Below are 27,557 nucleotides of genomic sequence, written 5' to 3'. Positions count from 1 at the left end.
TTTGGCATCGCTTGTATATCTGGACACCACGATTTCAGGATGTCGGCTGGGTCTCACCTGGCTTGAAAGTACTGAAGACCTGGACCAAAGTTTCACGGTCTTCAATTTAGGAGAATTCCAGGACGGCTTTCAAGAGACTTTTGATCGACTTGCAGGATCCTGTGACTTCTACGTAAGAAGAAGGGAAGACATAATACGGATTCAGACAGTCTACCTGTAAATGGATCTGAGGGCCCTTCTGGGTGTGCTCATCTTCTAGCGAATTAAGGTAGGTATATGGTAAGCGTACAGTAGCTGCACGTGATAGGGCGTGGTCAACGCGCACGTTCCATCTGTGCTCCGTTCGCGATCCTTGAGCTTACATGTTCCACTACAAAAACTCGAGTGCTCTATTGTACATATTGGAAGCCGGTTCGTTGACATGGACGGAATTCTACGACCACCACAGCTCGATGAGCTCGGATTGCCTCTCCGTCCTTCCAATCGCGGCGGCGACGAGGGTATCAGCGATGAGATGATGCAACGATTTCAGGCTGGGGATTTTTCAGACTTCAATTTACCACAGCCGTCTTCATTCCCTACTCCGGAGGAAGCTCAGCAAGAGGCGTAAGTATTTGGGGAGTGAACCCCGATTTTTCCAGACTTTCTGTTATTTTCCCGTGGATCCCGAATCAATTTCTATTGAGCAATTGCTGACCTCCACCAGACGAGGGCGGTCAACCGAGATTCTATCATCGTGGGAAACACTGCGGCAGATACTTGAAAGACACGAGGAGGTTATACGCAGACGTTGGTTGAAGAAGACAAAAACGCAGAGAACAGCCATCATCTTGAAAGCTTGGCCGAACATGTCTCCTACGCATCGGCCAGATTATGCAGCCATGCAGAAAGAGAAGTCCGCAGTAGTACGAGCTGGGGGAACGAAATTCAGAGAAGCATATATGTGGCCCGACATCAATATCGAGGATCTGGTCAAGGGAAAAACCTTCCTCCTTCTCTTGAACTCGCGAGGTCGAAATACACCCCAAACGTTTGCTCATGCAGACTCCGATGCGATGCGGGTAGGCCACGTAAGCGGCGCCTGTATGCCTCCATTCCTCAATCTACATACCATGTTGCTCGAGGGAGAGACAACCGAAACATACGGACGTCTAGTTTCCTGGGATGATGACGAGGAAGCTATGATGAAGACATTTAATGGCCTTGGCTTTCTGCCTGGGGAGGGAGTTCAGGTTTTGGAAATACAGCAGAAACTACTCGGCTTCCTCCTCACCTGCTGTTTTTCTATACTACATGACATGGAACCGAAAACGATGATCAGTGAAGCAGCAGTCAGGCCAGAACCATCGCCATTGTCAGATGATGCGGAGTACCCATCTTTGGCAAATATCGCTGCCGAAGCTCCCTATCGTCTCCCGGCTCGACTTGACTTCAACCGCCTCAAGACTTTGATTGACGCGAAGCGTTTAAGTGTCGAGGATCATATCCGTAGCTTAAGAGAAGATCCGGGCTATTTTGCAGATGTGTTAGGAGACTGGAGTGAGCATCGCCAAGAGAAGTTGCTGGACACGAATGGGAAGCGACATCCGGTACTTGGTGAGCCATTGTTTTGGGAACGAGTTATAGGTAACGTTGTTACGGATGCCTACGGCGGACTCGTCGTATGGAATATCATCAGTGAGCAACTCACTCACTTGGCCACCCTCCAAGCAAAGTACTCGGATTCCATCACTCCGACAAAGACGCTTCCTCCAGAATATCTCAAGGCATTGTTAACGTTTCGATACACGCTGGAACAATCGAAGAAAGGTCCGATTCTCCAACTGAAGACTGGAGTTCCGGCCTCACCCTACTATCGTTCCACATTCGTCCGAGAACCTCATGTGCCAGGTTCTAGTATGATCAGACTGCAAAGCAAGACCAAGATGGATTACCTGATGTGGCTTTTCAGTAATCTTTGGACTGAGGAACAACTCACACTATTGTAGGAACAGGACTTTCTTGCCTTTTTCTAATCATGTCGTGGTTTTCTCTTGAGACGCTGTTACATTTCTGCCCGAACAATGTTTATCGAGAAGTGGCTGACTTTCGTTACCTAGGGGTTTTCCGGGCCTCATGGACGAGATTGAGCATCACATCCAAAGCGATCCTAAAGTGAAAGCCAAAATTTCGTCCTGGACTGCTAGAATCTTCGCCGAGCTCGGTCTCATAGCCCGAATCCGACATGAGCTGGACATCTACCAACCATGGGCCTCCGGTTTTGACAATGGATATGTAGACTTTCGAGAAGAAATTGAAAAGGATTTCCCGCGACGATTTGCTGGACTTGCAGAGATCCAGAATAACTTTCAAGGACTCTCGGTCGCCAAATTCGGTAGTCCAACGGACGGCCGATTCCACTACCCGTCTGACAAGCGACGGACACAAGTAACCACACAGAGCATGCGGAAGGCAGAAGCTAATCTAGATTTATTCTGGGAGAAAGTTGATGGCCACTACAGGCGAAAAATCGGAAAGTCACTTGACCAGACTGTAGAACACATTTTCACGGAACCGCGTGATCCCTTAGAACGAACTCCTGAGTGTGAGTGAAGAGACGATGTTCCATCCGTCCCGGAACAATTCACACTAGTCAATTGCTAAATCTGCTATTACCTAGGGATCGAGCCGATCAAAGACGAAAAGAAGGCCACAGCCCAACATTCTCAATCTGATCTAGATTCGGACCGTAAGTGTTTGTGAAGACTTTCCATTTCCTATATTAAATCTTTTGGGAATCTTTCGGGAAGAGTCCCGATCTCCCAACATAGTGTTCCAACTCCTCCCGGAGTAATCTGACGCTCCCAAATGCTGAGTTCTCTGTTAGGTCACTTCTCTTCTTCGCATCTTGACCCTAAGGAATCCTCTAAATTTGTTCCCTCTCAACCGAAAGTCAAGTCTAAGACGCGGGGTTCAGCGCAGGACAATACAGCTACTATCGATGAAGCAGTCACGAGACCGGTGCCAGCCGAAGACGAGCAGCCTGTATTCAGACTCAAAAAACGCGCTCTCAAAGTCTTCAAGGCCTTGTTTTACAACCCTTCTCAATCCGACTTACCCGGCGAGATTCAGTGGACTGACTTTCTCTTTGCCATGGCTGCAACAGGCTTGGCACCCGAGAAACTATACGGATCTGTTTGGCAATTTACGCCTTCTGCTCTCGATGTGGAACGCAGCATCCAGTTTCATGAGCCACATCCCGTTGGAAAGATCCCCTTTCGGAATGCGAGACGGATCGGGCGACGCCTGAGTCGAACGTATGGATGGCATGGAGCTATGTTTACTCTTGAGTAGGGTTGTGGTGGACACAAAGGTTGTGCGCATTTTTATCTTCTCAGTCCAGATGGACATTTCAACTCTTCCGTGTCCGAGTGGTCTCTGGAGTCTATGGTACATTCGATGTCCTCAATCTTCTGGCACGTCAAACCGAGATGAATGCCCAGGGAACATATTGTTTGCATTAAGAAAAGACTACCTGTGGCTTGAGATGAGAGCTATCTGTTTGCTGAGAGATCAACTGAGCATAAAATCGGCCTAGAAAATATTCTAGAACAGGAGTGGTTCAGAAGACATCAATACTCATAAAAATTAAAACCAGGTGGGATCTCAGTCTCAGGCAGATGTTACATTTCACCGAGTGGTGATGCGAATCACGTACAGGGCTAACTGTAACGAGCTACTCTGAGAAAATTCTCTTGATTCTTTAATAATGACACCAGATACTTCTAACCAGTCTTCTAGGGTATCAAATTGATGTCATTGATCTACGCTTACGCCGTAAAAAACATCGTAAAACCGTGCCAACGATTCATGATGGACCACATCGATTGCTCAATTCACTCGAGTATTGCCAATATCGTTTCAGGATTCCCGGGTTGCAGTTCCCATTGCTCCACAGATTTCCTTTATTCACATTTCTGTCCAAGTCTGCAATAGCGTTCCCATTGAAATGCCAGAACGAACATCTGAAGAAATAACATTGCATGTACATCAATGCGACTGGAGCAGGTGCAACTTACGCCTTAGAGCTTGGCGGAGTCAAAGTAAGCTCACACTGACAAACACTCCCCGAATTCGGGGTACTTGGCCCTCCACCAATCCAAACATCAAAATGAGGCGTACTACCAGAGCAACTAGGACAGTAATCCTCGAAAATCAAGAACTTATTCAGATACGGCGCGAAGAACACCCCGCACTTCGGAATCGGCGTGCTGCCAGGGTATGCTGCCGCCGTGAGCGGGTTGTTGTATGAGCCATCCCCTCCTGCGTATTTGCCTCGCGCGTTACCTAGATGGTTGCAGCCTGGATAGGCGATGGTGTTGGAGCCTTGTGGAGGGTTGTGACTGGCTGCTGATTCGCAGTCGATGGCTGCGCTGTAGCTGTCGGGGTAGCCGTACATGGTGAACTTCCAGATTCCGGTGTTGTAGCCTCCTTGACGTGTGACTAGCTCGGATGTATCGTTTCGTTCTTCTAGACGTACATCTTCGAGGACGGAAAGATAAGAACTTCCTGGTTGCGGGGAGGGGATGGCATTGACAGATGAAAGTCTGCTGAGAATGTGCAGGGTAGTGATGAGAGCGAATAATTTGGAGAACATTCTGATATGTGTAGCTGAAATGGGATAACCTTTGATGGTGCTGTTGAGACTTATTGGGGCGGGAGCAGCCTTTTATACCAGCTCAGCTTTTCCAAAGGCAAAACATCAACCAAGTGACATCGCAGATGTGACACGAAGATCATCGCCAGATCTGCTCTCGAATATCAGTGGTTGTGTCAGCATCTCTTATTAGTCCCTCACACACGAAATAGAGGCTCAACACTATCATTGGATGGAGCATCGTATGGCGGCCGCCACTGTTTACACGGGATAGAAATACTGAGTACTCGCTTAGCGAGCTTACCTGCACCAAATCCAATCAAAATTATGCAGTCCTTCCGCTGACGAGGAATCGGCCCCCAAAACAGGTACCCCGGCGGAAGCTTAGTCTACTTGTATCGTCATGGGAAAGCTTGATACGGCTATCAAGAGATGGGACTGGGCTGTGGATCGAAGTACTGACATCCTCATTGGGGTAAAATGGGATTGCTGATGTCACAGGGCGGAATGGAGGAACGCTTATGAGTGATCCGAACATTTCAACCGAGGAAATTCGGGCTATGACTTGAGGACTGGAAACTTGATCCAGCCCAATCTGTAATCGAACCCTGGGGTTGAGTTGGAGAGTATCGCATGAGTTTGAACGACACCCGCACGACACTTTGCATTCATTCCACCTTTTGGTATCCAGTAGACTCAGAATGGCATTTATTCTTGTCTATTTATGGATTATCAATATATTTTTTAAAATAATCAGATGATTCTTCTCAGTTCCAGAAAGGTTGGCAGTCCCCATCCTACCACCTGCCGCACATATGACATTGTACGTGCACGTGACCATGTAGCTAATAACCGAGGTGCTGAATAAAATAGGTCCCAGACAGTTTCAAACAAAAGCGAAATCAAGATTGCTTGTAAAAACCTCAGAATTTTCACGATCTACTAATTTTATTTCAAAGTTTGCTGTTAGCTGGACTTCAGTACACCATCTCAGGATTGCCTTTATCCAAAAGTCTCTTGGCCAGAACTGATCACAAGAGAATCACTCTTGCCCGAGGTCTGTGACAGAGTGTTACGATAATAGGAGCGCAGAGGGTTGTTGCATTCGACCCGTAAAGGGATGCAGAAGGTGGTGAAGATCATACGGAGGTAGCATTCTGAGAAGTTCCGTGGAACAATTCCAGGTACGGAAAGACTCGAGCGGTCTGGGTTGCTCATAAAACTATATCCACGGCTATCTGATATCAACATACGAGTCTTGTTACCCAAAGATTCTCAGTGTAAACTAACGATAAGAGAAATGGGAATTCTCCGTTTCTTGGCTTCTTCTGACAGTGGCGATCGATTGCAGCCAACCCTAACTCTTGTCAGCCTTCAGAATTAAGGTTTGACTAACAGTACTGCCAACCATTTGGAGGACCATGTGAAAGCTCACGCCCTCTCTAGATTTCAGTAGCGTGACGAGCTGAAATCAAACCACGGGATCTTGAAAGATATTCTTGGTACATCCGATTCCCTGCATGAAACTAAGCTCGCTAAGTTAAGCTTAATTTCTTGGCTTCCTCCCCCAGCACACATCTAGACCTGCCAACCACCAAGCATCACCTTTGGATTGGACATGGTTGACGACATGGGTAACTTGGAGTAACCACGCAAAGCTTTATAGGCAATTGACTTGTCAAAAGCAAATCCACGACTGTACTATTTCAAGACGCACACTAAGAGAACCTCTGGTTTCCATCTTTGGCCATGGTCTCAGCTCTAAGTTTGAGTCTAGCCGTGTTTTGCTCGCTAAATTGTTCAGCTGCAGCCACCATTCCAGCCAAAGCCAAAGCCATCAAAGGCTCAGCCTACAGAGACACCTGATAGATACCCATTACTATTTTCCTTGCCGTGTGGCTGTACCAAGAGTCTACATTGAGCCATGGAAGCAACAGCCAAGCATATGAACGCAGCCAAAGCTCAATATGAGCTTCTTCGCTGTCTCCCACCTCTTCTTCCTCTGGAATTTTAGGGTTCGTTGACAATCAAAATGGAGAACAAGAATCACCAGGTGGACTATGTATATCAATTTGATGGTATATTACCATAGCTTCAATTCTGGATCTCTAGTGCTAAGTGTTCGCAGATCTCAATCAGAGGTTTCAGTCTCGCGGGAAACGATTCTTTCGACCCTTGTCTCTCCGAACTCCAATACTCTCAACACTTTTTGCAGTAACTCTCGTTCTGATCGCCTTGGTCGAAGTCGCATGTAGACGACTGCCCAGTTCGCAGAATCGAGGAATTGTTGCAACGCTGAACGGTGACACGTCCCCGGCTGTGGGAAGACGTTATGTCCAGCTTGTGGAGAGACAGGTGGAGCGTCCAAATGTTGAAGTCACCACAGTCCAGACGTAAGAGCACTTTCGCATTTATAGATGCTTGTCTAACAGCTTCAGGGTCTCTGGCGTCGAAGAAACTATTGTTTTGATATCAGCATGGACTACGACAACACCACTACCAATAACAAGCTGTGCCACGGTGGAGGCTGAGTCAACAACATCATGTACTGTCATAGAACCTCCTGTGATAACCTCAGCAGCTCCAGGGAACTATGCTTTGATAGGAACAAGAACAATTGGGAGGAAAGTGATCTCGACCCAAAATCCGGCACCCATTGGAGCTCCAAGTCCGATTGCAGATCCGACCCCAAATGCCCCAGCGCCTCCCACGAATGCGCAACCGACTCCAGTGGTGGTTCCTGGAGTTCAAGAGAGTCAGCCTGTAGCAACGCCTCCTGCAGACCCTGTTACGTCTATCGTTCCAGAATCATTCGACTCTGTTGGCAATTATGTTCCTCCAGCGACTTCAGTCATCACGCCAGTGGCTTCAGTGTCACCTCCACATACGACAATCCCCGCCACATTCAGCGCCGGAGCTAGTTCTGCGAGAGTATCGACTCCCACTAGAGTCGGAAACACTGTTGTCATCTCTGGCAGTACTGTCGTCCTTCTCCCGACCGATGCACCTGTATCTGGAAACACAGAAGATGTCGTCTACTACTTTTCGAAGAGAGATTACATCCTTGGAGCATTCGTCCCCACGATTATTGCAGTCCTTTTCAGCATTCCATGGGGTATCGTGGATACTGCAGCCAAGGAGATGGAACCATTTGTGAGGCTGGCCAGCGAAGACGGGGCTCCAGCTCGATTCTCCCTGTGCTTGGACTACCCCGGGGATCTCCTGATTGTATCGCCATTCAAGTCCCTATGGCGACGACATTGGATCATATTTCTGACGTCGATGATGAGTCTCGGATCATTGCTCTTAGCCCCCCTGGCGTCAGAAACAGTGTTCATTTCTTTACAGGGCACATGTAATGCAGAAACGGCAGGCGAGCTGTGCATTCCAACGTTGAGCGTCTATCCCCCAGCTGCAAGAGTACTCCAAGGACTTCTTGCGCTGCTTGCGATATTTCTTCTTCTGGTTATCATATTCGCTCGTCGGCGATCGACGGGCGTATATGCCAATCCTCTCAGCCTTGCCGCTGTGGCGACTATTTTCCATCATCCCCGTCTGGTCGATGTCTTCCAGAACATACCATCCACCCTCCAAGAGAAGGAACTCAACATGTTCCTGAACGGGCACAGTTATGAGATGGGATACTATCAAAATAACCAAGGAACTGCGTACGGGGTTCTTGTTGACCCCAAGGAAGAAGGCGAACCACCAGGATACACCTACATTAACCTAAACGATGGGATGTCACCCAGGCCTCAATCAGCGGGAAATCAAGCTCGAAAGATGAAACGCGCTGCGCAAGTCTTGTTCTTCGCACTCGCTCTTGGCGCGCTTGCCGCTGTTGTGCTATGGTACCGCTTCGCTGCCTCTGACAATGCCATCTTTCGATTTATGGAGAGCCAAAGCTTTGGTGTTCGTTTCTTGTTCACGGCCTTTGGTGTTCTGATCCGATTGTTCTGGGATTACGCACGAACTGGTATGTTCACTGCAATTGCCGAAAGAGAAACTCTTACTGACCTGTCTAGCCATCCATAAACACGAGCCTTATTACAACCTAAATAAAGGAGCACCTGCAGCATCTACGGTGCTCTTAACACCATCGCCTAATCCTATTCCTGGGATGTTCCGAGCGCTCCGCCGCCTTGCATTCTTCCAATTCATCATCGATCTCTCGACAGTTCTCTGCGACCCTCTCACAGTCTCACTCGGAAACGTCCCATTCAGCTCCGGGATGACATACGAAACATTCATTATTTGCGTCTGGATATGTATCTCGATCCTAGGCTTCATGTTGCTCACGTTGCTGGTTGTCTTGGTCAGAATTGGTCGCTTTGGTGGTGAAGTGAAAGTTCCCAATACGCTGGGTGGCAAGATGAAGCTATTGGCTGGAAGTCATATGGTGGAGCGGTTCCGTGATCTGGGCGATATGGATACGGAGACGAGAGATGATCTTGTGAAAAGATGGGGATGCAAGTACAGGATAGGCACAGTAACAGGTATTGATAGGATTCGGCGTGAGGGTGTTGACTTTGAAGAGTTTGTGGAGATTTGATACGTAGCTCCAGTAATGAGTAATGGTATTATCGTTAAATCTGATCTGGAACGAGTATACAGACTCCATTGCAGTTGCTCACATGATGAAATCTGTTCCCAGTAAATACATGCTGATACCCCACGAGCTGTTCACATGAAAGACACCCCCTGGGAATTTACCGTAAAACCGCTAAACAGAACGTACCAGACATTGACGAGGCATATTCCGGCAAGTGCATTTGTATGTCCGATATTCTAGATTCAGCCCTGACCTACTTAGTCGTGTCTCAAAAGGCGCGACATCAGATAGCTGAAGGGCTGCTAGAAACATCCTTGCAAGTGCGGGGTTGGCCCTCCCACGGAGGGGCATGTTGTGAAGTTTGGGTCCCAAAAATATAGCTTCGAATAAGCTTGCCGAGCCCAAATGTCATTCGACGGAAGCTTAGCGAAGTCAACTTCTAAAACCGACGAAGCACCTGTCAGGCGAAGTCGCCAAGAGTTTAACCATCCGCCCAGGAATGGGGGATCAATAGTGCGAGGGGCTGGTAACCAGGACTTTGGTCGACGAGTGGCTATGGATGTGAGGCAGTGACTTTGTAGTGCTGTTTGCGTGGAAGAGAAGCCCAAGAGAATTGTCGGGGGTACCGGGTACTCAGCCGCAACTTTTGAGGTTTAGTTCAACGACATCGTATTTTGAGGACGTTGTATCGGGAGTTCATGAGAATCTGGATGATGCCAAGCTAGAGGCTGTTTGGTTTTCATGTGTCGGTTTGGTAAGAGTACAGTGCGCAAAGCTCCTGGGTCTGAAGTTTGGTTCCTTGGCTAAGGGTCACAATGGGCAGAATACCTGGTCGATGGGGACTAGCTGAGACTTGAAATCCATTGTGAGCATATTACTAGTATCTTAGAGAGCAACACGAAGCTGTGCGAAGGGCTGACACAGGCGATGCTGTATGTGGTTAGCAAATGGTACTTCCATGTAAAGGGCTCTGTAGAGACTTTCAAGTGGGTGCAAGAAGATAAATAGACAATCATTTCCTACCTTGGTGGCTCACAATTTGCTCTCTACCCCAAGCTCCATTTCAAGATGTCTCCGTTCATACGTTTAATGTGCCATGCAATTTTTGCATTGGTCTTCGCTTTCATTACTCTGGCACAATCTTCCAATCTTGAAGTATCCACAACTTCAGCCACGGTTTCAGAAGTGACTTCAGCATCAGAAACATCGACCACGATCGCAACAACATCCACATCGGCTCTCCCTGACACAACTTTTTCAAGTTCTGTCGTCGAACTTCCACCTAACACCGCTCCTGGTTCCTCCATCACCGTTGTTGTCGTATCAGAGAGCACAGCCGAAACTCTCTCGACATCCTCACTCACTTCATCTACCACCGGTTCATCCAGCACCTCCAGCTCTTCCACCTCTACAGTAGGGACAGATGAGCCATCCGAAACCGGATATGCACAAGACGACTTGCCATCTGTGGACGCTCAAAGCTTCACTAATGAAAACGTCGATTTTAATCAAAACAACCATGGAAGTCCAGAACCAATCGTCCTATCAACAGAAGAGTCCGTCCAGCTAGCAGTCATGGAATCCCAATTCTACACAGATATTGCCCAAAATAGTCCTGTCCCAGGTACACAGCCAATTACTTTACCGGATGTTACTTGTGGAGGAACATCAAGATTGGCGAGACGTCAGAAGTCAATTTGCAAGACGATCAACAGTTTCAGTTTCACAGTGTACTTCTGGTCTGTTTTCCAACCTGGAAATCCCAAAAATACCTGGGCGAAGACAAGTGTATGGGAATCGAGGATCAAACTTCAGGTATGCGATCAACCGAACACTGAATCCCTTCGTGAACAGATCACTGATGAGGCATGACAGATGGATTATCTCAAAGCTGCCTACAATCCCCTTGGGATATATCCGGTTTATTCAGGATCGATCCGATTCCTCAACAATTCAGCATTCTCTAACCACAATAAGAAGAACAGAGATGCTAACGTCGCTTTCATGGCCAAGTACCGTAAAGGCAAGTTGTCTGACCTCAATGTATTCATGGCAGACTCGGTCATTGGGGCAGGCGGAAACGTGATCAATGGAGTATGTCAGCCATCGATTCCCTATCCTTGAAGTCTGTCTCTCTAGTTCAAGTTACTGACTTTATAATCTGATTAGTACTCCCGAGTCATTTCTCAATCAAATCAAGGCACTGGAGACGGAATCGTCATCGACCAAGCACGACTCGGCAATGAAAAGCGAAATACGCTCACTCACGAAATGGGACACTGGCTCGGTCTCGAGCACACTTTCGGAGATGTGGGATCGCTTTGTACGCTTGATGATGGTCTGCTCGATACCACACGGACTTCTGGCTCATCCAAGGTCATCTACGAGTGCGACCAAGTTCCATGTTTTGGATCCACTGCCGGCCGTGTCGAGAACCACATGAGTGTAAGCACACTAAAGTTCCCAACTTACAGTCAAAAGCTGACTATAGTGATATAGTACTCTCGCTGCCGCGGCGCAGACATCAGCGGCGGCATGACCAAAGTCGGCTTCACCAACGACCAAAAAGCCCGCATGTTCGCCCGGTACCTCCTCTACCGCGCCGGAATCAAGAACGCCTGCGCCAAAGACCCAACCGTCTCCCGCCGCGACGACATCTGGGAGATATTCGCTCGGCAAAATCAGCAGGTGAGCAGCATGCAGAACATCAAGGACGGAGAGTGTCCCAAGCCTGGTGATCCCATTCCTGGGACGGTTCACGCTACGCCGAATGATGGCGCGGATTTGTCGCTGCCGGATTCGGGGAGTAAGGGGGTTACGACCGTGGCTGCTGAGGCGCAGGCGCCGACTGCGACGGTTTCGGGGGTTGCGGGTGAGACTTCTGCTGTTGCGGCGACGGGGACGACGAGTAGTGGGGCGGCGGCCACGAGCTCGAGTGCTGCGGTGGCGGGCATGAAGGTGCCTGCTGCTTCTTTTGGGCTTGTACAGGCGGTACTGTCGATATTCTATTTGGTACTATGATTTGGCATCCACTGATGGCATATTCACGGGGTGCGGGTGGGGTAAGAAGCCAGTTCCATAGGGTGGATTCGGTTGTTGAAGTTCTTCAACTTGGCGTTTGTCTAATTACAGTTTAGCATAACGTAATTAATACCTGATCACATAAAATTCACTCGCAGTCCAAAGACTCATGAACCAATTTGATAGTTTTGTGGCCGTTTACTTGCTGGTGTGTCATTGGAAAGTCTTGAAACACTTTTGTAATTGTTGACAACGTCGAGATCCGTGACTCTATGATGGCGCAAAAAGATTGCACAACTAGATTTAATAGCATGTGCAGGCACATATATTGAGGTACAAAAGAAGCTCAGTGACTGGAGGAGGCAAGGTCATGAAACAGGATTTCCTAACACTGGGAAACGAGCTAAGCGAAAGTCAACAAAGGGCAGTAATCATGAATTCTCCAACATTCCATAGTCTCGTCTCACCCTGAAAGCTATATGATCTGTATGCCAAAACCCAATTCTGAAATCTTTCATTCAGTTATAGTTTCGCCAATTCAATATCAATCCCAATCCGCCCTAACGACTAACTTCCTCCCCCTCACCCCACCACCTTCCAACCTCTCCAACGCCCCTTTCACACTCCCCAACCCACCCACAACCTCCACCTCTCCCAACTTCAAATTTCGCTCTTTCAATCCCTTCTCAATATACTCACCAAACACCCAATTCTTGAACTCCTCATTCTCAGCTTTGAAATAATCATCCATGTACTGCACGAACTCCACCTTGACGTTTTCTGGCCAGGTGACATCATCAGGTTGGGGTCGCGGGCCCATGGTAGAAATGAATGAGCCACCGCCTTGAGCGGCGAGGAGTTTGGCGATGAGGAGTTGAGAGGGGGCGTCGTCTTGGGCAGCGAAGATGGAGTGGTAGGGTCCGTGGGATAGGAGGTCGTTGTGGAGGGTTGGGGAGGTGTAAGGGTGGACTGTGGATGCGCCGAGGGAGAGGAGCGTGGATTCGGATGTGGGGGAGGCGGTTGTGTGGACTGTGTAGCCAGCCTGTGTTAAGAATTTCAGTTAGCATTTATCAATTGTTCTAAGAGCCAAGTCCCTCTGTCTTTGGATTGTTGAACGGGGCTGCAATGGAAATGAAATTTTAAGAATCTTAAAATACAACAGACAATACATACCCGCACAGCAATCTGTACAGCAAAGAATCCAAAACTCGAACCCCCTCCCCAGATCAAGACTTTCTTATCTTTATTCGTCGGGTTCGGTGCAGCAGAAGGTCTATCCAAACCCAGATGAAGGACCATAGCCGACATGGAGGCATAAATCTGCGAAGCGCTCGTAGCTTCCGGAAAGGGGAGCGTGTCAGGAATCTAGCGAGGAATTTGTCAGAAACGGACAAACACAAGATATAAAAGCCAATCTTGGGTACGAGAGATGCTCACATGAGAAGTCATTTCCTCGCCACTCAACACAAAACGCTGATACGCGCCATACCGATAGTCATTAAGCAACGAGAAGCAGGTGACGCTCAGTACGCGATCACCCGGCTTGAAGCGTGTGACTTCCGGACCAACTGAGTGCACCACACCCGCTGCGTAATCTATGCTTTCCCGAACCTATCAGCATCCTACTTTTTGCATATATCATTGTGAGGTTTTGGATCGGGCGTGGTAGCGAGGGCAGCGATCGAGGAAGGAAGAGGACAAACGCACTCCCAATGACAGTCGGATACTTCAACTCAATAGGGATAATCCCCTTCAGAACCTTCCAATCTCCCGGATGGAGAGGGAATGCTTTATTCTATCTCACAACATGTGATGAGCTGATGGACTCCTTGAAACTTTGGCACAGGGTTAAACAAACCTCAAGAACCAGCTCCCCGACACTTGGCACGGGAATATCCGCCTCACCTACGGTGGGGGTGGCGCCTTTCGAAAGGATCCAGGCTGCTTTGTTGGTGGCTGTCATTGTCGAGATTGGATGATAAAGGATGGGTTTCTTGAAGAGATTGAAGGCACTTGAAACTTGGTTCAGCTCTCTTCATGGGCTGGAGCAGAGGGGATGAAGAGTTATCGAGGAAAGAAGACCGAAGTACCAAGGGTTAAGCTGCTTTATGCCCTCCCCTTCCCCTCTCTAATTCGGCCCCATTCGAACTCAATTCCTCGATCTCATTGGCCCATCTTATCTTATCCCTAAAATGGATATATTTTAGCTTATACGTATATCTACATCTGTACTGCACGTATCTTCTCTAGTACATAATCAGATTGCTGGTTGCGATTGTGCATTTCCTACAGATAACTGAACTCACTGACATCTGATTACTAAGTGTGCGGCTCTTTGTCATCAGCCTGCATGCTTCTGCTGTGTCCCGTGAATTAGGTAAGTACCTACAGGTATGTAAGCACTATTGGATGGGTAGGTGGCTACAATTGCTCTAAGCGAGGTCAATCAAAATATGCTGTTCCACAGGATCGATTGGTTGGTACAGTACTGTGCAGCTGGCGAAGTGGAGGGCTGGGAGTGCGGGGAACTACGCCTTTCCTTCATACAAGCGCATCTCCTCTACACTTTTGAAAAGGCCAGGATTAGTTCTCTACTTCAAAATCGCGATAAACTTTACTTGCCGTGTATATTTTGTATCTTGTAATAAGGATATACTAGGGGCACTACGATTTGAAGATTGTAGTAATTCCCTTTAATCTTAATTCAGTGGAACAGCTCTGCATTGCATGTTTTTCATCTCTATCACTCTACGAAATTCTATATAGTCTCGTCATTCACTGTTGCCGGCAGCCCGCCATCAATCCCCTGACATCACTGCGTCAATCCCCTTCGGGTCTTTGCAACCTTTCATAAATTCCTTCGGCTCCCGCCGCAACGGCTTCCACTACTCGTCTTTGATTTTAAAATCCTTGATGCTACTATCATTCAGCCACTCCCGAATATCCCACAAAGCATCGAAATCATTCCTACGCAAAGCAATTTTCGCACTCAAATCAGCCCATTGAAACGTACCACCCATTCCCTCCAAGTCCTGACCTTCTAGGCAGCAGCTATCGAAATCAATAATAACCGGATTATCATCATCATCCAACATGATATTTCCAGGTTTGATATCATTATGAACCAGACCAAGCGCGTGCAAATGCCGAATACCGCTCTCGATTCCAGCCAAAAACCCTTCACGATCATCAAGCGGGCGTTTCGAATCCGCGTAGCTGAACATGGTCTTCCCATGCCATCCGGGATTGACTCTTTCGTCCAAAGTCTCGCGGTACTTGATAAAGCAAATCCCAACGATCCGACCATCATGGACTTGGCAACCGATGTATTTCGCTATGTTGGGATGCGGATTCGCTCTAAGTGTCTCCAGGACTGCAACTTCTCTGAGAACTCTGTCGCTTATTTCCGTTGGGTTGGATGGTGTGTATGAAGCAAGATGCGGCGTCTTGATATAGCAGGTTCCGAGCAAGTCTTCAGGAACTTTCGTGAATTTGGGCGGGATAAGTGGACAGTAGGCTTCGGTCGGTATCAAGACGATGTCTGAGATGTCTTCGAGTTTGGGGTTGAAGTCTCCGGAGATACGGAGTTGACAGGTTCCACTATAGATTTTGTTCTCGAACTTGTAGATGACTGTTGTGTGCTGGTACTTGAAACCGCCGTCACCGTCAGTGTCGCCATATTGCTCGCCTCGATGGAGGATCTCCATATCGACGAATGCTGGTTCCGGAACTGGACTCGTGGGCGCGGGGGAGTTATAGCCTACTAATTAAAAAAGTGGGTTCGAATTCGAATATCCGAGAATGGAGAGTTGCTTAATGAATCTGGAAGCAGAGAAATTAGGGAGCTATGTTGCCTTCCCCACATTGAGCGATTAGCGCAGTTCTTCACGTTACACAACGTAAAAGATTCTGCAGACTGCATAATTATGTTGGCACACGTGGCGTAGGCTCCGCTTGAACCAATACCCTTTGTTCTCGCAATATCGAGGAAGATGTGGTGATTGATGAAGCGGAGATTCGGTAAGTGATTTAGAATCTTGGGAACGGATGCTTGGACAGGGAGAGGAAGATATAAACACATCACTGTTCATATTTAGTACCTTTCCTGTACACAGCCAATCTAACTAGTATGTAATTGCTAACTGCTGAGTGCCTTGGAGTAAGTCCTGCTCTTTGTCATCAACCCGCATGTTTTGATTCCCGCTTCCCGTGAAGTCAGCACTGGTGATGGATGGTCTACTGTAACTTTAAGCGAGGCGCTATTTATTTACCGGATTAGGTTCACCATACAGTATGTGGCGGCAGCAGTCAAAGTGCCAACAATAGGACTGAAGGGAAGAGAATATTGGTTAATTCCATAATGATTCATTCGTGAAGTTCTGAGAGTGAGAGGGTTGTAGAGTGAATGTAAGTAAGTAGAGTTAGTTCATTCGTCAGGGCGCACTAGGTAAACAAGCAAAAGAGTTGATGAAACGACTAAAGCATCCTTTCCAGCATGATGAATCATATCCCAGAAGCCAGCTTCCGTCCACAGACTAAAGAGCTCAATAATACCAATATTGAGATCTCTGACTGCTTCGCAGTGATTTCAGAGCCAAGAGTGAGTTAAGGATAATGGTAGCTCGTAATGGTCACTCAGCAATTCGTCGGGTAAGCTCCAAAACACCAATTAAAATCTCCCTCCCAATCAGGCGAGAATCCCTATATCCAGATTAGCCCTTTCTTTCCCATATCTTTCCACTCCTCTCATCCATTTCTCAAAAACTGATAGATCGTGTGAAATAAATACTCACATGATACTCCCCCTGCATCCCAAACTGCCCATTAAACCCCCACGCACTCCCCTTCAAATCATGCACATTACTCCTCAAGCTATGCCCTACAAAAGTCCCCATATTCGCCATATTCAGCACATAATCATACGGCCTTGCACCTCCAGATTCAGTTCTGGAGTTCAGCCACGCGATGGTGTCGTCCCATGTTGCGATCGGGTCTGAGTTACCCAGGAGGCGGATACCGCCTGCGCCGATGTGGTTGTAGCCGTTGTAGCCGCTGCGGGCTTTGAGGGTTGATGAACCAGGGGAGGAGGAGGAGGAGGGTTGGGGAGTGGTGATGGGTTTGATGTGTGTTAGCCACATTTTGGTGCCGTCTGTTGCTGCGAAAAGGGGGACGGTATGGGCATTGTTATCATTCTCGATCTCATTCTCATTCTCGTTCAAAGAATGTGATTTATGATGGACCATGAAAGTCAGAGGGAGAGAGCCTTTGTAGTAAACACTGTATTCTTTTGCCCCAGATTTACGACGATGGAGAGACAGGCTGGAAGGATCGGGAGGTAGAACAGCGCCGTTGAGCTTGATGTTGCTGACTTCGAGGTGGTCAGGGAGGAGAGCGAAGAAATCGTCTGTTGCTGCGAGAGCGCGCTTGTTGTTACCGTTTGGACCAAATGCACCGGCCCAGTAGGTGGGCGAGCGATATGCTAACTAGAATTCTCAGATATCAATATAAGACTTACTCAAGTCCAACATCTCCGCTTTCCAACTCAACGATATCAACTCTCCAGCAGCATGATGGAGAGACAATGATGAAAGGCAGGGAACTCACAACCGCCAAACCCATACAAAATCCCGTCTCCAGAACCGACAGCTGACAATCTGCCTTTTGCACAATTCCACCCTGTTCATTCTTACACGTGCCAATGATATCCGCTAGATGCGGCGTGTCTGGCCCGCCGCTGACGAAAATCGATGGGGAACGGTCGCGCATGCGGGAGGCGTTCAGGATTGTGCTTGGGGAGATGGATGTCGCCCAGTTCGATGGGATGCGTGCGGTGGTGAGGTGGGGGTTGCTGAGGAGGAGGATGAGGGGGAGGGACGGGGAGAGCTTCATTGTTGTGGTGGGTTGGTGTGGATTTGAGGAAGTGGATGAGGGAGAGGGAATTGAGGAGAATGAGAGTATGCTTGAATGACGAAGAGCGGGGGGTAAACTCAATGAGCGACTGTAGTGAGAAACAGGTGTTTATAAATCTCCCTCTCCACGTAACGAGCGTACAAAAAGCCAAACTCAACAAAACATAAACTCATCATCGTCATCACCACCACTTCCGCAGGGCGAACCTTCCCAGCGTAACTTCCCATCTCTTCGCTCCCCCTCCTTCCTCTCCCTCTTTCTGGCCTGCTCAGACACTCTGACCAGGAAGCGACAACCAGGTAAGGTACCAAAGTAGTCACTCGACCCCTCCGTACAACACCACACTCGCACACACATTCCTGCCATGGGCTCTTCCCCCTCTACAAGCGAGGCGTATCACTGCCACTGCAACTTCCCGCCATCGACATCGTGAAATTCTGAGTCGTATAAGTAAGTGCATTATGCAGCTTCCCAGTACAGCACTGATGGTGGAAGAACAAAATGGCAATGTGATAGAAGATGGCAATTTGATAGAATCCCAGCGGATATCAAACTTCCCGGTGAGAAGTGAGGCGAGGAGGGATAGGGATGGGAAATGACCTGCTGCGTGGGGAGGAGAGGAAAATGAGTTCCGAGGCTGTGCTACCACGAGTATGTGAGACATGGGGATTTTGGGGCGGGAGGGGATGAGAGAGATGGGAGGGATGGGTGATGGGATGCAGTGACGTATAGTTGTATTTTGAGTTGAGAAGGTGATAAGGACGAGAAGAAAGGACTGATTTATGGAGCAGGAGAAGGATACTGACCGCGCCGAAATTAACTCATCCCCAACTCTTGGGGAAAAGGATATGTGTAACAAACCATAATCTCCCATCCATGCTATGCATTCATAGTACATACATACCTATCTATACAAGCCCATTTGTCCACCAGCAAACACGTCTAAGGTATATTTTACAACTCATGTGACCGCTCCTGCAGACTCTGCGCAGCAGCACGCTTCATAGCTTCCGCCTCAGCAACCCTCGCCTCCTCTTGCTTCCTCTCGTCCTCCTCTGTAAACGGACTACCGAGTCCTGGCGGTGGTAGCCATGTGATTTCGCCTGTTCTGGCTGCCTCGAGACGTTTCCTTTGGCCTTCTTCACCTGCGCGGCCGAGGACTCCGGCGATGACTTGTGTGCAGCGTAAACTGTTAGAGAGAGCCATTAGTCAAGTGTCTTGAAACCAGTACATAGAAGAAGTATGGGTAGGTGATGAGAAGAACAGAGCAACAAACCTATCGTCATTCGCCGGAATCGGATACGTAACCCAAGTGGGATCAGCATCCGTATCAATAACCCCAATCGTCGGAATATTATTCAATCCACACTCATGCAGCAGAATATAATTCTCCAGCGGATTCAAACACACCACCAAATCCGGCTTCAACGCCTTCCACTCCGCAATCTTATCCTCGAACCCCTCAATCGGCTCATCCAGCACATCCACCGCCTTAATCCCACACTTCGCAAGGATCTGGTCGCCGTTCGTAATGCTCCCGGGAATCCACTTCTCGAATAAATGACACCCCTTCGCCATCCTCGCTGCGTTCACAATTACTGGTCCTTGGCCTGGCCGTGTTCCAACGAAGAGGATCAGGCCGCCGTGGTACGCGACACCTTCTACAACTTTTGCCGCGCGGCGGAGATGCGCGGCTGTGGTCTCGAGAGAAATGATATGCACGCCCTGTCTGATTCCGAAAATATATCTCTGGTTCATAGGATTCCACAGACTTGTAGCATGTCCCAGATGCGCCTGACTAGCCATGAGGAGCTCCAACGTCACATCTTCCGGCTTGGGAGGCTTGGTGAGAACTTCGTGAGGCTCGTAGTGTGGTGCAACCAGGCCGCCAACGCGCGAGGTGGTCTTCTTGATGTGTCGCTGGAGCTTGTGGTCGCGGGCGACCTGGCGGTTGGTGCGTTTCCCTAAGCCGGTGGTGGAGGCGGGGGAGATGAAGGATTTCGTGATGTGGAGTTGGTTGATGTTGGCTTCGATGGAGTGTGTTTCTTTGGTGTGGTTGGTGATGCTGTTTTCTATGGCGGAGGTTTCTTGTTGGAGGGCTTCGGTGGTGAGGGTTCGGAGGCAGCATTTGCGGAGGGGGGAGGAGAGGGCTTTGCGGCCTGGAGAGGGTCAATTAGCTGGTGGGAAATGGATGGAGGAGTAAGGGAGCTTACCGTGCCGTATGGCGACGTTTCGGAGGATCATGGTTGGGGGACGCATTGTCGTTCTGTTTCCCTGGTAACTTTTTTGAAGTTGAAGATATCCCGGATCCACTAGCTGCAGGCTCGGCTAAGCCTATTTGGGACGGGAATTGATGGTGCACCTCAAATAGAAACCTGTTGAAGGGATGCCCATTTGATGGAAGAATATTGGATTACTTTGAAAATCAGATATCAATGTATACTGTAGTGTGAGATATCCTTTCCATTAATCTCATGCACCATGATCTTTCTTTTCGGCTCCTAATTCAACCTCCTGAGCACCTGTCTGTCCCCCTTGGTACTATCAATTGAACGAAATGACATGGACGAATATGTACACAACATACGGAAAGTTTTTAACTGCGAAGGGTCAATGGTACTTGACTGCTACGGCCGACTATTTATCACATGTATCGCAAATTCCTATCACTTCACGGACCAGTAAGTATCATATCCAGGGCAGTGTTTCGCAGAATAAAACACCCTAGTCAGTCTTATTACCACATCTCGATGCTAGCACCCCGGATATAGAGACATAAATTTACAAAACAATCAAAACAACCATTTCACCGCTTCCATGCATGCAATCTACATTTCCTCTCTCCGCCGTACACAACTTCCCCCTTATCCTCGCTCTTCCACACAGTTCGGCTGAAATCAACGGCCGCGTCTTAACGGCTCGTCAACCTCGTCAGCGTGAAAACACCAACAATTACAACCGCAAGAGTAACAATCGCTCCAGGTAACAACAACTCATTCGGCACACCAGCAATAACCTGCTCCTGCACCGGCTGAGGAGCATTCTTTCTCCGTCTCACAGGCTGCTCATCTTCGCTCTCTTCTTCATCAGAGATGACCTTTCTGCGCTCACGAATGGTAGATTGAGGCGGTGTTGGTTCATTGTGGATAACGGGATGAGGATCCAGAGTTGCGGTGATGGGAGCTTTATCAGGATCGTGGACGAAGAGATCGACTTTGTCGCGGTGACCTTGACGGGCGATAAGGATGGCTTCGAAGAGATCGTGGTCCGTGGTAATGGAAACGGTGTCTCCGTCGTCGTCTTGATAGCTGAGTGCGAAGCCGGAAGCGCCGAGTTTGCCGTTCTCAAAGGTTGCGACGCCTCCAACAGCGTCGATTTCGGAGCCGAGTTTGGCTATGACGGCTTCGATGAGCTCAGCTAGGCCGTTGGCGGCGATGACTTGGAGTCTGTGGACACGACCGCTGGGAGCTTTGAACTTGAATGGGAATGGGACATCCTCGAGATGTGTCTCGCCTGGTGTGACAACAGAATGAGGAGGTGATTCGGCTCCAGTGTGAGAAGCTGAATCTCCTGGAGCAACACTTGCGTCGACATTACGCTCATGACCTCGAGACATATCAGGTGACATCAAGGATCTGGCTCCATGTGTATGTTGGTGGCTGTGATGCTGGCTTCCCTCTCCAGACATGATCGATTCCGTCTCGTTCTCTAGCGAGAGCCAGAACTTGTTCCATGCTGGACCTTCGCTATCCCCAGTTGACATGGAATTAATTTGCTCCAGGGTAGCATAGGTCAGCTTGAGAACGTCGACCATTCCGACGATTTCGCCAGCATCGTTCATCACCGGTAGATTCAGGTAGTGGCCATCTTGTAACAAAATCAGTAAATAGACAAAAGAAAAGTGAGCAGAGTTGGCTTACCGTGCATCTTTCTCAGGGCAGCTTGGATACTCATATCCATAGGAGCAAAATCTGGATGTGGGGTCATAACACGAACAACACTGCATGTGGCAGGGTCCAACCCTGGCGCAATGACACGCAACACGACATCCTTACTGGTGAAAATACCAGTAATAGAACCTTGGTCCTGGACGAGTACAGCTGTCGTATGATTTTCCTTCATTAATGCAGCTGCATCCTTCACCGACGTTCTGACGGAGACGGTGGTAGGTGGTTTGCCGTCGAGGACAGACTCCAGAGTGGGCCCGGACATCTTCGATCGCAGAGCTTCGACATATTGGATGATTTGCTGCGGTTGACTTGATCCAAGCTCCGACTGTACTCCTTCCAACGCATCGTACAATTTTCTCGAAGAGCTGTATGCACGCTCCAATTTCTCCATAGCATCGTAGAAACATTTTGTGATGTCCAAAATACCAGAAATATCTTGGTTCTCGTCCATAACAGGTAGATGGCGGAAGCCCTTTCGAACCATGAGATCCAATGCATCTGTTGCGCTTGTGTCCGTTCTGGCACAGAGAGGATTCTTGGTCATGATTTCTGCGATTGTGACATTGCTGGCTTTTACCCCCGCTCCGACCACTCTGAAAGCAAGATCCTTCGCCGTGAAAATACCAGCAATTCGATCATCATCGTCGGTAACCAATACGCAGTCCTCTCTCTTCGCTGCCATCAACTGTGCAGCCTCTGCGACAGTGGTATTCGGCTTGATTTGCAGTGCTTGACTGGGGCGGAGGGCGAGGACAGTTCCAGGAGGCGCCTTTCGCGTTTGTCTTGCTCGACTCGTGGTATGCTTCTTCTTGCTGAGATCGGTCTCGATTTTCCTCCGGATTGCCTAGAAACAGTATCAGTATTGTTTTCTTGCCGTGACTCCGCCCGCTCTGCCATATAATCCACGTACCTCATCTTTCTTGGTCTGCTTTTGCCTGCTGACGCTCATGGTTGATCCTCCAGCTTCACTCTGGGTAGAGTGTGTTTCCAGAGTAGGACGAGGGATGTTTGAGGCAGGGCTGTTTGGAAAAGCTGGTACAGTTCCTCGGTTGCCGCTCCGACTGGGAGTCCCTCTCATGGTCCCCTGGGAAGCCATGGCGAGGTTTGTTTGAGGTAAGCCGATGCACGCAGGCTGTATTTGCGTACAGATAGAGTTGAGAGCAGGAATGGATGCTAAGCGCTGATTGTCCAATAATGCCTTGGAAGTAAGCTGTGTGTGTAGTGGTGTGCGGTGGGATGATGTGACTGTGCCTAGGTGGTATTCGTAGTCCGTCCGTCCACAGGGGAACAAAGTTGATGTGCCTTGAACTGATCTGGTCGTGTTTTTCGGTGGATGCAGCCGTTGATAGGGAAACCCGCCTGACACGGTCTCCCAGTCCGTGCCGCCAGGGCAGTTCTGCTCTGTGCTGCCGTCAACCGATTGGCCAGAGAGATCGGCCCTAGCAAACGCCGATGGGTGGATGCTGGCGGGTTGCTATGGGCGACAACACGGCCCGCCGAATGGTCCGAGCGACTGTTGACTTCACGTCCCCTCCACTGAAAGATATCATCTGGATCACAAGCCAGCTTTAGATCCCAGGTCCATCATCCAAATCTTCCAAAACCCACATCCACATACATCTAAAACTTCACAAAACCCACCACAAACTACACTCTGCCTACCAATACTACCACTTCCTCTGGTCGCGAGTACAACAAAGCACATATCAATCTTCGTCCTCAACTAAAGGCCTGAGGAAGGTCACAACTCTATCCCAGAAGACTCTCAGAGTCAACAAGTACTGAGCAGCCCTACGATCTCAATTTGCCCGGCCTAACGGCTTGCGCTGCGTGAGGTGAGAATGTCCTGGATGCGATGCTCTGTCTTGCTTTGGATCATTTCATTTATGGGTCTTGGATAATGGACTTTGGATGGCTGGATTGATTTGCAGCGCAGTGCAGTCTCTTGTTGACTTATCTGCGAATTCCTCTTCATCCGTCAAGACCTCCACCAGATGCGTAGAAAAGTGTGGGCAGAAAATGTCTCTTTCCATACTAACTCTACACAGTTTCGGAACCCAGGTGTGCTTAATTGCATTACTTTCAATCGACGACTTTCCGGACTCTTCAAGCATTCAAGATGCTGTCCAATCCTACCAACAACCTTCACAGCCGACAACGACAACACCGACGCCAACAATCGACACCAAATGCATTCGAGCCAGTGAAGGCCACCAACCTGCCCAACATCCAGAGACACAACTCCCATCGCCGGGGGATGAGCTTGGATCAACGACGACGACGAACACCACCGCAGGAATACATGGTAAGTAATACTAACCCAGGATATCAAACGACACAACCACAGCATATTTTGCGAGAAACGCAGCAGCAAAGACTGGCACGCCCGGGCCAACACCAGTTTGCGCAATTCGACAATGACGAGAATTACCTCAATTCGCCCGCCGTCACCCCTCAGAGACAATCATTTGATGCCGGATGTACGAACCAGTACGGAGACAGGATTTCGCAGTCTCAATTTCAATTTCCCGGACCTATCAATACGATAATCAACGTCGATCCCAACAACAACAACTACAATGGGAACCAAGACTTCAATTTATACCAGACGGAAACTGTCCTGACTCCGTCCGCCTACCTGGATTTTTCGGCTGGCTTCGAGAACAGCAGCCAAGGAACAAATAGCCGGAGTCACAGCAGGAGGAGCTCAGCAGGCAGGAGGATTAGTGGTGGCATAATGGATCGAGTTGCACGGTTCGAGCACCTCGCTCTACAATCGCCATGCCGCCCAACCACCCCTCCAAATCAGAACGTTTCGAGTATGTTAATTTACCGATTCTCATAGAATTTTGCTAACATGTGTAGATTACTTTCCCCCAACACCTGTGGATACTCCACAAGATCATATGATAAAGCAGGAACAGATGAACCAGAGATTTCTCGATACCTACGACACGTCAATGGAGGAGACAATCAAGCCAAGGAGTAACCAGAGAGCGAGAGGCGTTTTCGACGATATGAGGAAAGCGGCAGATATGGCTTACATGCCGACTCCTCCTCGAACAGGACCGCTGCCTACTTCAAGCAATTTCGATTCGGCTCCGATGCCAACGGCCGATTTCATGAATGTGTCCAATATGAACATTCATTTCATGAAAAACGAGCCTCTCGACAGCCCGCAATACTCTCCACACTCCAACAACTTGTCCTTCCGATCTTCCCAGAACTCATCTCCAGAAGTATCTCAAAGCGCCATGTTTGACCCTTTCGTCAACAAGCCAGAACTTGAAGCTCCTGACATGTCTTACCAAGAATCTTCAAACCACGGTCATCCAATGTCGTCATCAACATCGCATCAATCCCATCACTCGTCTCACAGAAGATCAGAATCTGTGTGCAGCATCAACCTTGATGAATCGATCACTGACACTGGAATAACCATCGATGACATTGCAACATTCATCCAAGGACCGGACCCATCGGACGGGAAATGGATCTGTCTTTACCCAGAATGTAACAAGCGATTCGGCCGCAAGGAAAACATCAAATCTCACGTGCAGACCCATCTCGGAGACAGACAATTCCAGTGTCCGCACTGCCAGAAATGCTTCGTACGCCAACACGACCTGAAGCGCCATGCCAAGATCCATAGCGGTGTCAAGCCGTATCCATGCCAATGCGGAAACAGCTTCGCCAGACATGACGCTCTCACTAGACACAGACAACGCGGAATGTGCATCGGTGCATTTGAAGGTGTTGTAAAGAAGACCGTCAAGCGTGGCAGACCCCGCAAGAATCGACCAGACAACGAAGAGCGCGTCAAGAAATCTTCCCGAACTCGCAGCAAGAACAAGGCTATGTCTTCAACATCCTCGACCTCAGGATCCGACAGCCGCGGTGATCAGTCTCCTCGCAGTGAGCTTGACGTCCTAGACGACAAGCCATTCGGAGACTTCGATTACCCCCAGCAAAGTCAGAGCCAAAGCCAAAATCAGTACAGCCAGCAATCATCCGTGATGGACAACGCCAACTTCGAGTACTCACAACCCCGCTCTCCCACACCCGCAAACTGCGTCTCTCCCCAAGCAATCCAATCCATCCACTCCCCTTCAGCCTATAGCACCCACTCGCAGCACTCCCACCGCGGCTCGACCCCCCAAAGCGTACACCACCAATCCCACCCCACCTCCCCAGCCAAGAGCATCCACAGCTACCACTCTCCCCCCGGCCTCTGCGAATCCTCCTCCAGCCCAGCAGCCAGCATCTACTACGACATGGACAACGCCTCCCAACACAACGGTGACGGCGTACACATGTCTCTGAACCTGAACGGGCTCGCCAACATCTCAGAACACGACGACGAGATGTTCCTCGAGGCATTTGCTGCCGCGGCGGCTAGTCATCACTCGGGTGATATGTCGGCGCTGGAGCGGGAGCCGGATCTACTGATGGGGAAGTTTGAGGATGCGTTTGCGGCGCATGATGCGGATGATTTGTTCCGGAATGGTGAGGATGTGTTCTTCGGGAGTCCGTAGGGATTACCCGTTCCCCTCATTGTTCTTTTGGAATGAATTTGATGTGATGCGAGGTATGTGCTTGTACGATGATAGTGTTATGTGTTGTCTTGTGTTGTGATGGGAAGGAGTGGATCTCTTGTGCAGGGTGAAAGGTAAGTAGCGAAGATGTGTCTTCGAACCCCTTGATGGGGTTTGTTCCCTTCGCTACTTCCCCCACCCTGCATAAGCGTTCCAAGCGGGGGATGGGTAGGTAGATGTAGTGCTTGATGTATGATACAGCTGGAAAGTTTGGATTGCCATATCATGGGAATCCTGGTTTTGCGCTTTTGACAATGGTTGGATATGTGGCTGGGCGGCTGTTTCTAGACAGCCCTTGCTTTTTCGGATTTCAGTACTTGTTTGCGTGTTTGCTTGCTTGGTTCATGTTTTGGTTCCCCTCTCATTCGATCGATCTCTCTTCAGTCTCTAGATCGACTTGGATGCGAGATGGAAATAAACCTACGTGCGTGTATGAAATAATGGAAGGATTGCGTTTGGAAAATTTGTGTTGTTTGCGATGGCAGGAAGTTAGGAAAATTTTCATATGGACTGGATGGGATTGGATCTGGGATGAATAAATGGATTGGGATATGATATGATATGTTGTTTCATGGGTTTTTGTCTTTCTTTAGGACTAGGTGGTCTGTCTCTGTCTGACTGCAAAGAAATGTTATATGATCGGTACGGTCTTTACCTCATCTCAATTCAGAGACTTGTATGGAGTCGTTGAGATGTGTTGAAATGTGATGTGAATTAATATGATGTGATGGTTGTATTGTTTAATTGATTGAGAGATGAAGGTGAGCAGTGATGTGAGGTAGATGGACAGTATGTTGCGGCTTTGATGAGTGCGGGTTTGAAGAAGATGTCATGTTGTAGTGGATAGGAATCACATTTCCAAAGACAATTTTAGGATTCTAGTCATGATCTTG

The 27,557-nt window shown here is 48.8% G+C and overlaps 10 protein-coding genes across 10 annotated transcripts; 4 read left to right on the top strand and 6 right to left on the bottom strand.

The window, feature by feature from the left end:
• Positions 1-421: 421 nt before the first annotated feature.
• ONS95_006881 (uncharacterized protein) lies at positions 422-3,333 on the top strand (the record flags this gene model as incomplete). The annotated part of the gene is made up of 5 exons (XM_058500364.1): positions 422-606; positions 707-1,984; positions 2,100-2,584; positions 2,660-2,728; positions 2,867-3,333. 5 exons carry the CDS (start codon positions 422-424, stop codon positions 3,331-3,333), a joined length of 2,484 nt encoding a protein of 827 aa, XP_058350200.1.
• A 721-nt stretch (positions 3,334-4,054) lies between these two features.
• On the bottom strand, positions 4,055-4,636 carry ONS95_006880 (uncharacterized protein; the record flags this gene model as incomplete). Its single annotated transcript, XM_058500363.1, has 1 exon — positions 4,055-4,636. One exon carries the CDS (start codon positions 4,634-4,636, stop codon positions 4,055-4,057), a length of 582 nt encoding a protein of 193 aa, XP_058350199.1.
• A 1,747-nt stretch (positions 4,637-6,383) lies between these two features.
• On the top strand, positions 6,384-9,232 carry ONS95_006879 (uncharacterized protein). Its single transcript, XM_058500362.1, has 4 exons — positions 6,384-6,714; positions 6,765-7,029; positions 7,075-8,612; positions 8,662-9,232. Exons 1-4 carry the CDS (start codon positions 6,669-6,671, stop codon positions 9,186-9,188), a joined length of 2,376 nt encoding a protein of 791 aa, XP_058350198.1. The 5' UTR covers positions 6,384-6,668; the 3' UTR covers positions 9,189-9,232.
• A 1,024-nt stretch (positions 9,233-10,256) lies between these two features.
• Positions 10,257-12,209, top strand: ONS95_006878 (uncharacterized protein; the record flags this gene model as incomplete). The annotated part of the gene is made up of 4 exons (XM_058500361.1): positions 10,257-11,003; positions 11,064-11,282; positions 11,358-11,633; positions 11,688-12,209. 4 exons carry the CDS (start codon positions 10,257-10,259, stop codon positions 12,207-12,209), a joined length of 1,764 nt encoding a protein of 587 aa, XP_058350197.1.
• Positions 12,210-12,570: 361 nt separating this feature from the next.
• ONS95_006877 (uncharacterized protein) lies at positions 12,571-14,867 on the bottom strand. Its single transcript, XM_058500360.1, has 6 exons — positions 14,520-14,867; positions 14,068-14,396; positions 13,917-14,004; positions 13,647-13,804; positions 13,383-13,574; positions 12,571-13,251 (listed from the first exon to the last, which is right to left on the bottom strand). The coding sequence occupies exons 2-6, from the start codon at positions 14,170-14,172 to the stop codon at positions 12,754-12,756; spliced, it is 1,041 nt and encodes a 346-aa protein (XP_058350196.1). The 5' UTR covers positions 14,173-14,396; positions 14,520-14,867; the 3' UTR covers positions 12,571-12,753.
• A 57-nt stretch (positions 14,868-14,924) lies between these two features.
• On the bottom strand, positions 14,925-16,202 carry ONS95_006876 (uncharacterized protein). The gene has a single exon (XM_058500359.1). The coding sequence runs from the start codon at positions 15,914-15,916 to the stop codon at positions 15,095-15,097; it is 822 nt and encodes a 273-aa protein (XP_058350195.1). The 5' UTR covers positions 15,917-16,202; the 3' UTR covers positions 14,925-15,094.
• A 378-nt stretch (positions 16,203-16,580) lies between these two features.
• ONS95_006875 (uncharacterized protein) lies at positions 16,581-18,763 on the bottom strand. Its single transcript, XM_058500358.1, has 3 exons — positions 17,814-18,763; positions 17,003-17,692; positions 16,581-16,910 (listed from the first exon to the last, which is right to left on the bottom strand). The coding sequence occupies exons 1-3, from the start codon at positions 18,096-18,098 to the stop codon at positions 16,845-16,847; spliced, it is 1,041 nt and encodes a 346-aa protein (XP_058350194.1). The 5' UTR covers positions 18,099-18,763; the 3' UTR covers positions 16,581-16,844.
• A 131-nt stretch (positions 18,764-18,894) lies between these two features.
• On the bottom strand, positions 18,895-20,471 carry MRP4 (37S ribosomal protein, mitochondrial). Its single transcript, XM_058500357.1, has 2 exons — positions 20,333-20,471; positions 18,895-20,278 (listed from the first exon to the last, which is right to left on the bottom strand). Exons 1-2 carry the CDS (start codon positions 20,376-20,378, stop codon positions 19,329-19,331), a joined length of 996 nt encoding a protein of 331 aa, XP_058350193.1. The 5' UTR covers positions 20,379-20,471; the 3' UTR covers positions 18,895-19,328.
• Positions 20,472-20,545: 74 nt separating this feature from the next.
• ONS95_006873 (uncharacterized protein) lies at positions 20,546-23,378 on the bottom strand. Its single transcript, XM_058500356.1, has 3 exons — positions 22,980-23,378; positions 22,040-22,913; positions 20,546-21,986 (listed from the first exon to the last, which is right to left on the bottom strand). Exons 1-3 carry the CDS (start codon positions 23,163-23,165, stop codon positions 21,031-21,033), a joined length of 2,016 nt encoding a protein of 671 aa, XP_058350192.1. The 5' UTR covers positions 23,166-23,378; the 3' UTR covers positions 20,546-21,030.
• A 272-nt stretch (positions 23,379-23,650) lies between these two features.
• ACE2 (Metallothionein expression activator) lies at positions 23,651-27,492 on the top strand. The gene is made up of 3 exons (XM_058500355.1): positions 23,651-23,904; positions 24,118-24,888; positions 24,935-27,492. Exons 2-3 carry the CDS (start codon positions 24,189-24,191, stop codon positions 26,602-26,604), a joined length of 2,370 nt encoding a protein of 789 aa, XP_058350191.1. The 5' UTR covers positions 23,651-23,904; positions 24,118-24,188; the 3' UTR covers positions 26,605-27,492.
• Positions 27,493-27,557: the final 65 nt, after the last annotated feature.

The sequence above is a fragment of the Cadophora gregata genome (genome assembly GCF_030347475.1).
Source record: "Cadophora gregata isolate MNR1 chromosome Unknown scaffold_18, whole genome shotgun sequence".
Classification (NCBI taxonomy): Eukaryota; Fungi; Ascomycota; class Leotiomycetes; order Helotiales; family Ploettnerulaceae; genus Cadophora; species Cadophora gregata.
This window is presented reverse-complemented; position numbering and strand designations above follow the sequence as displayed.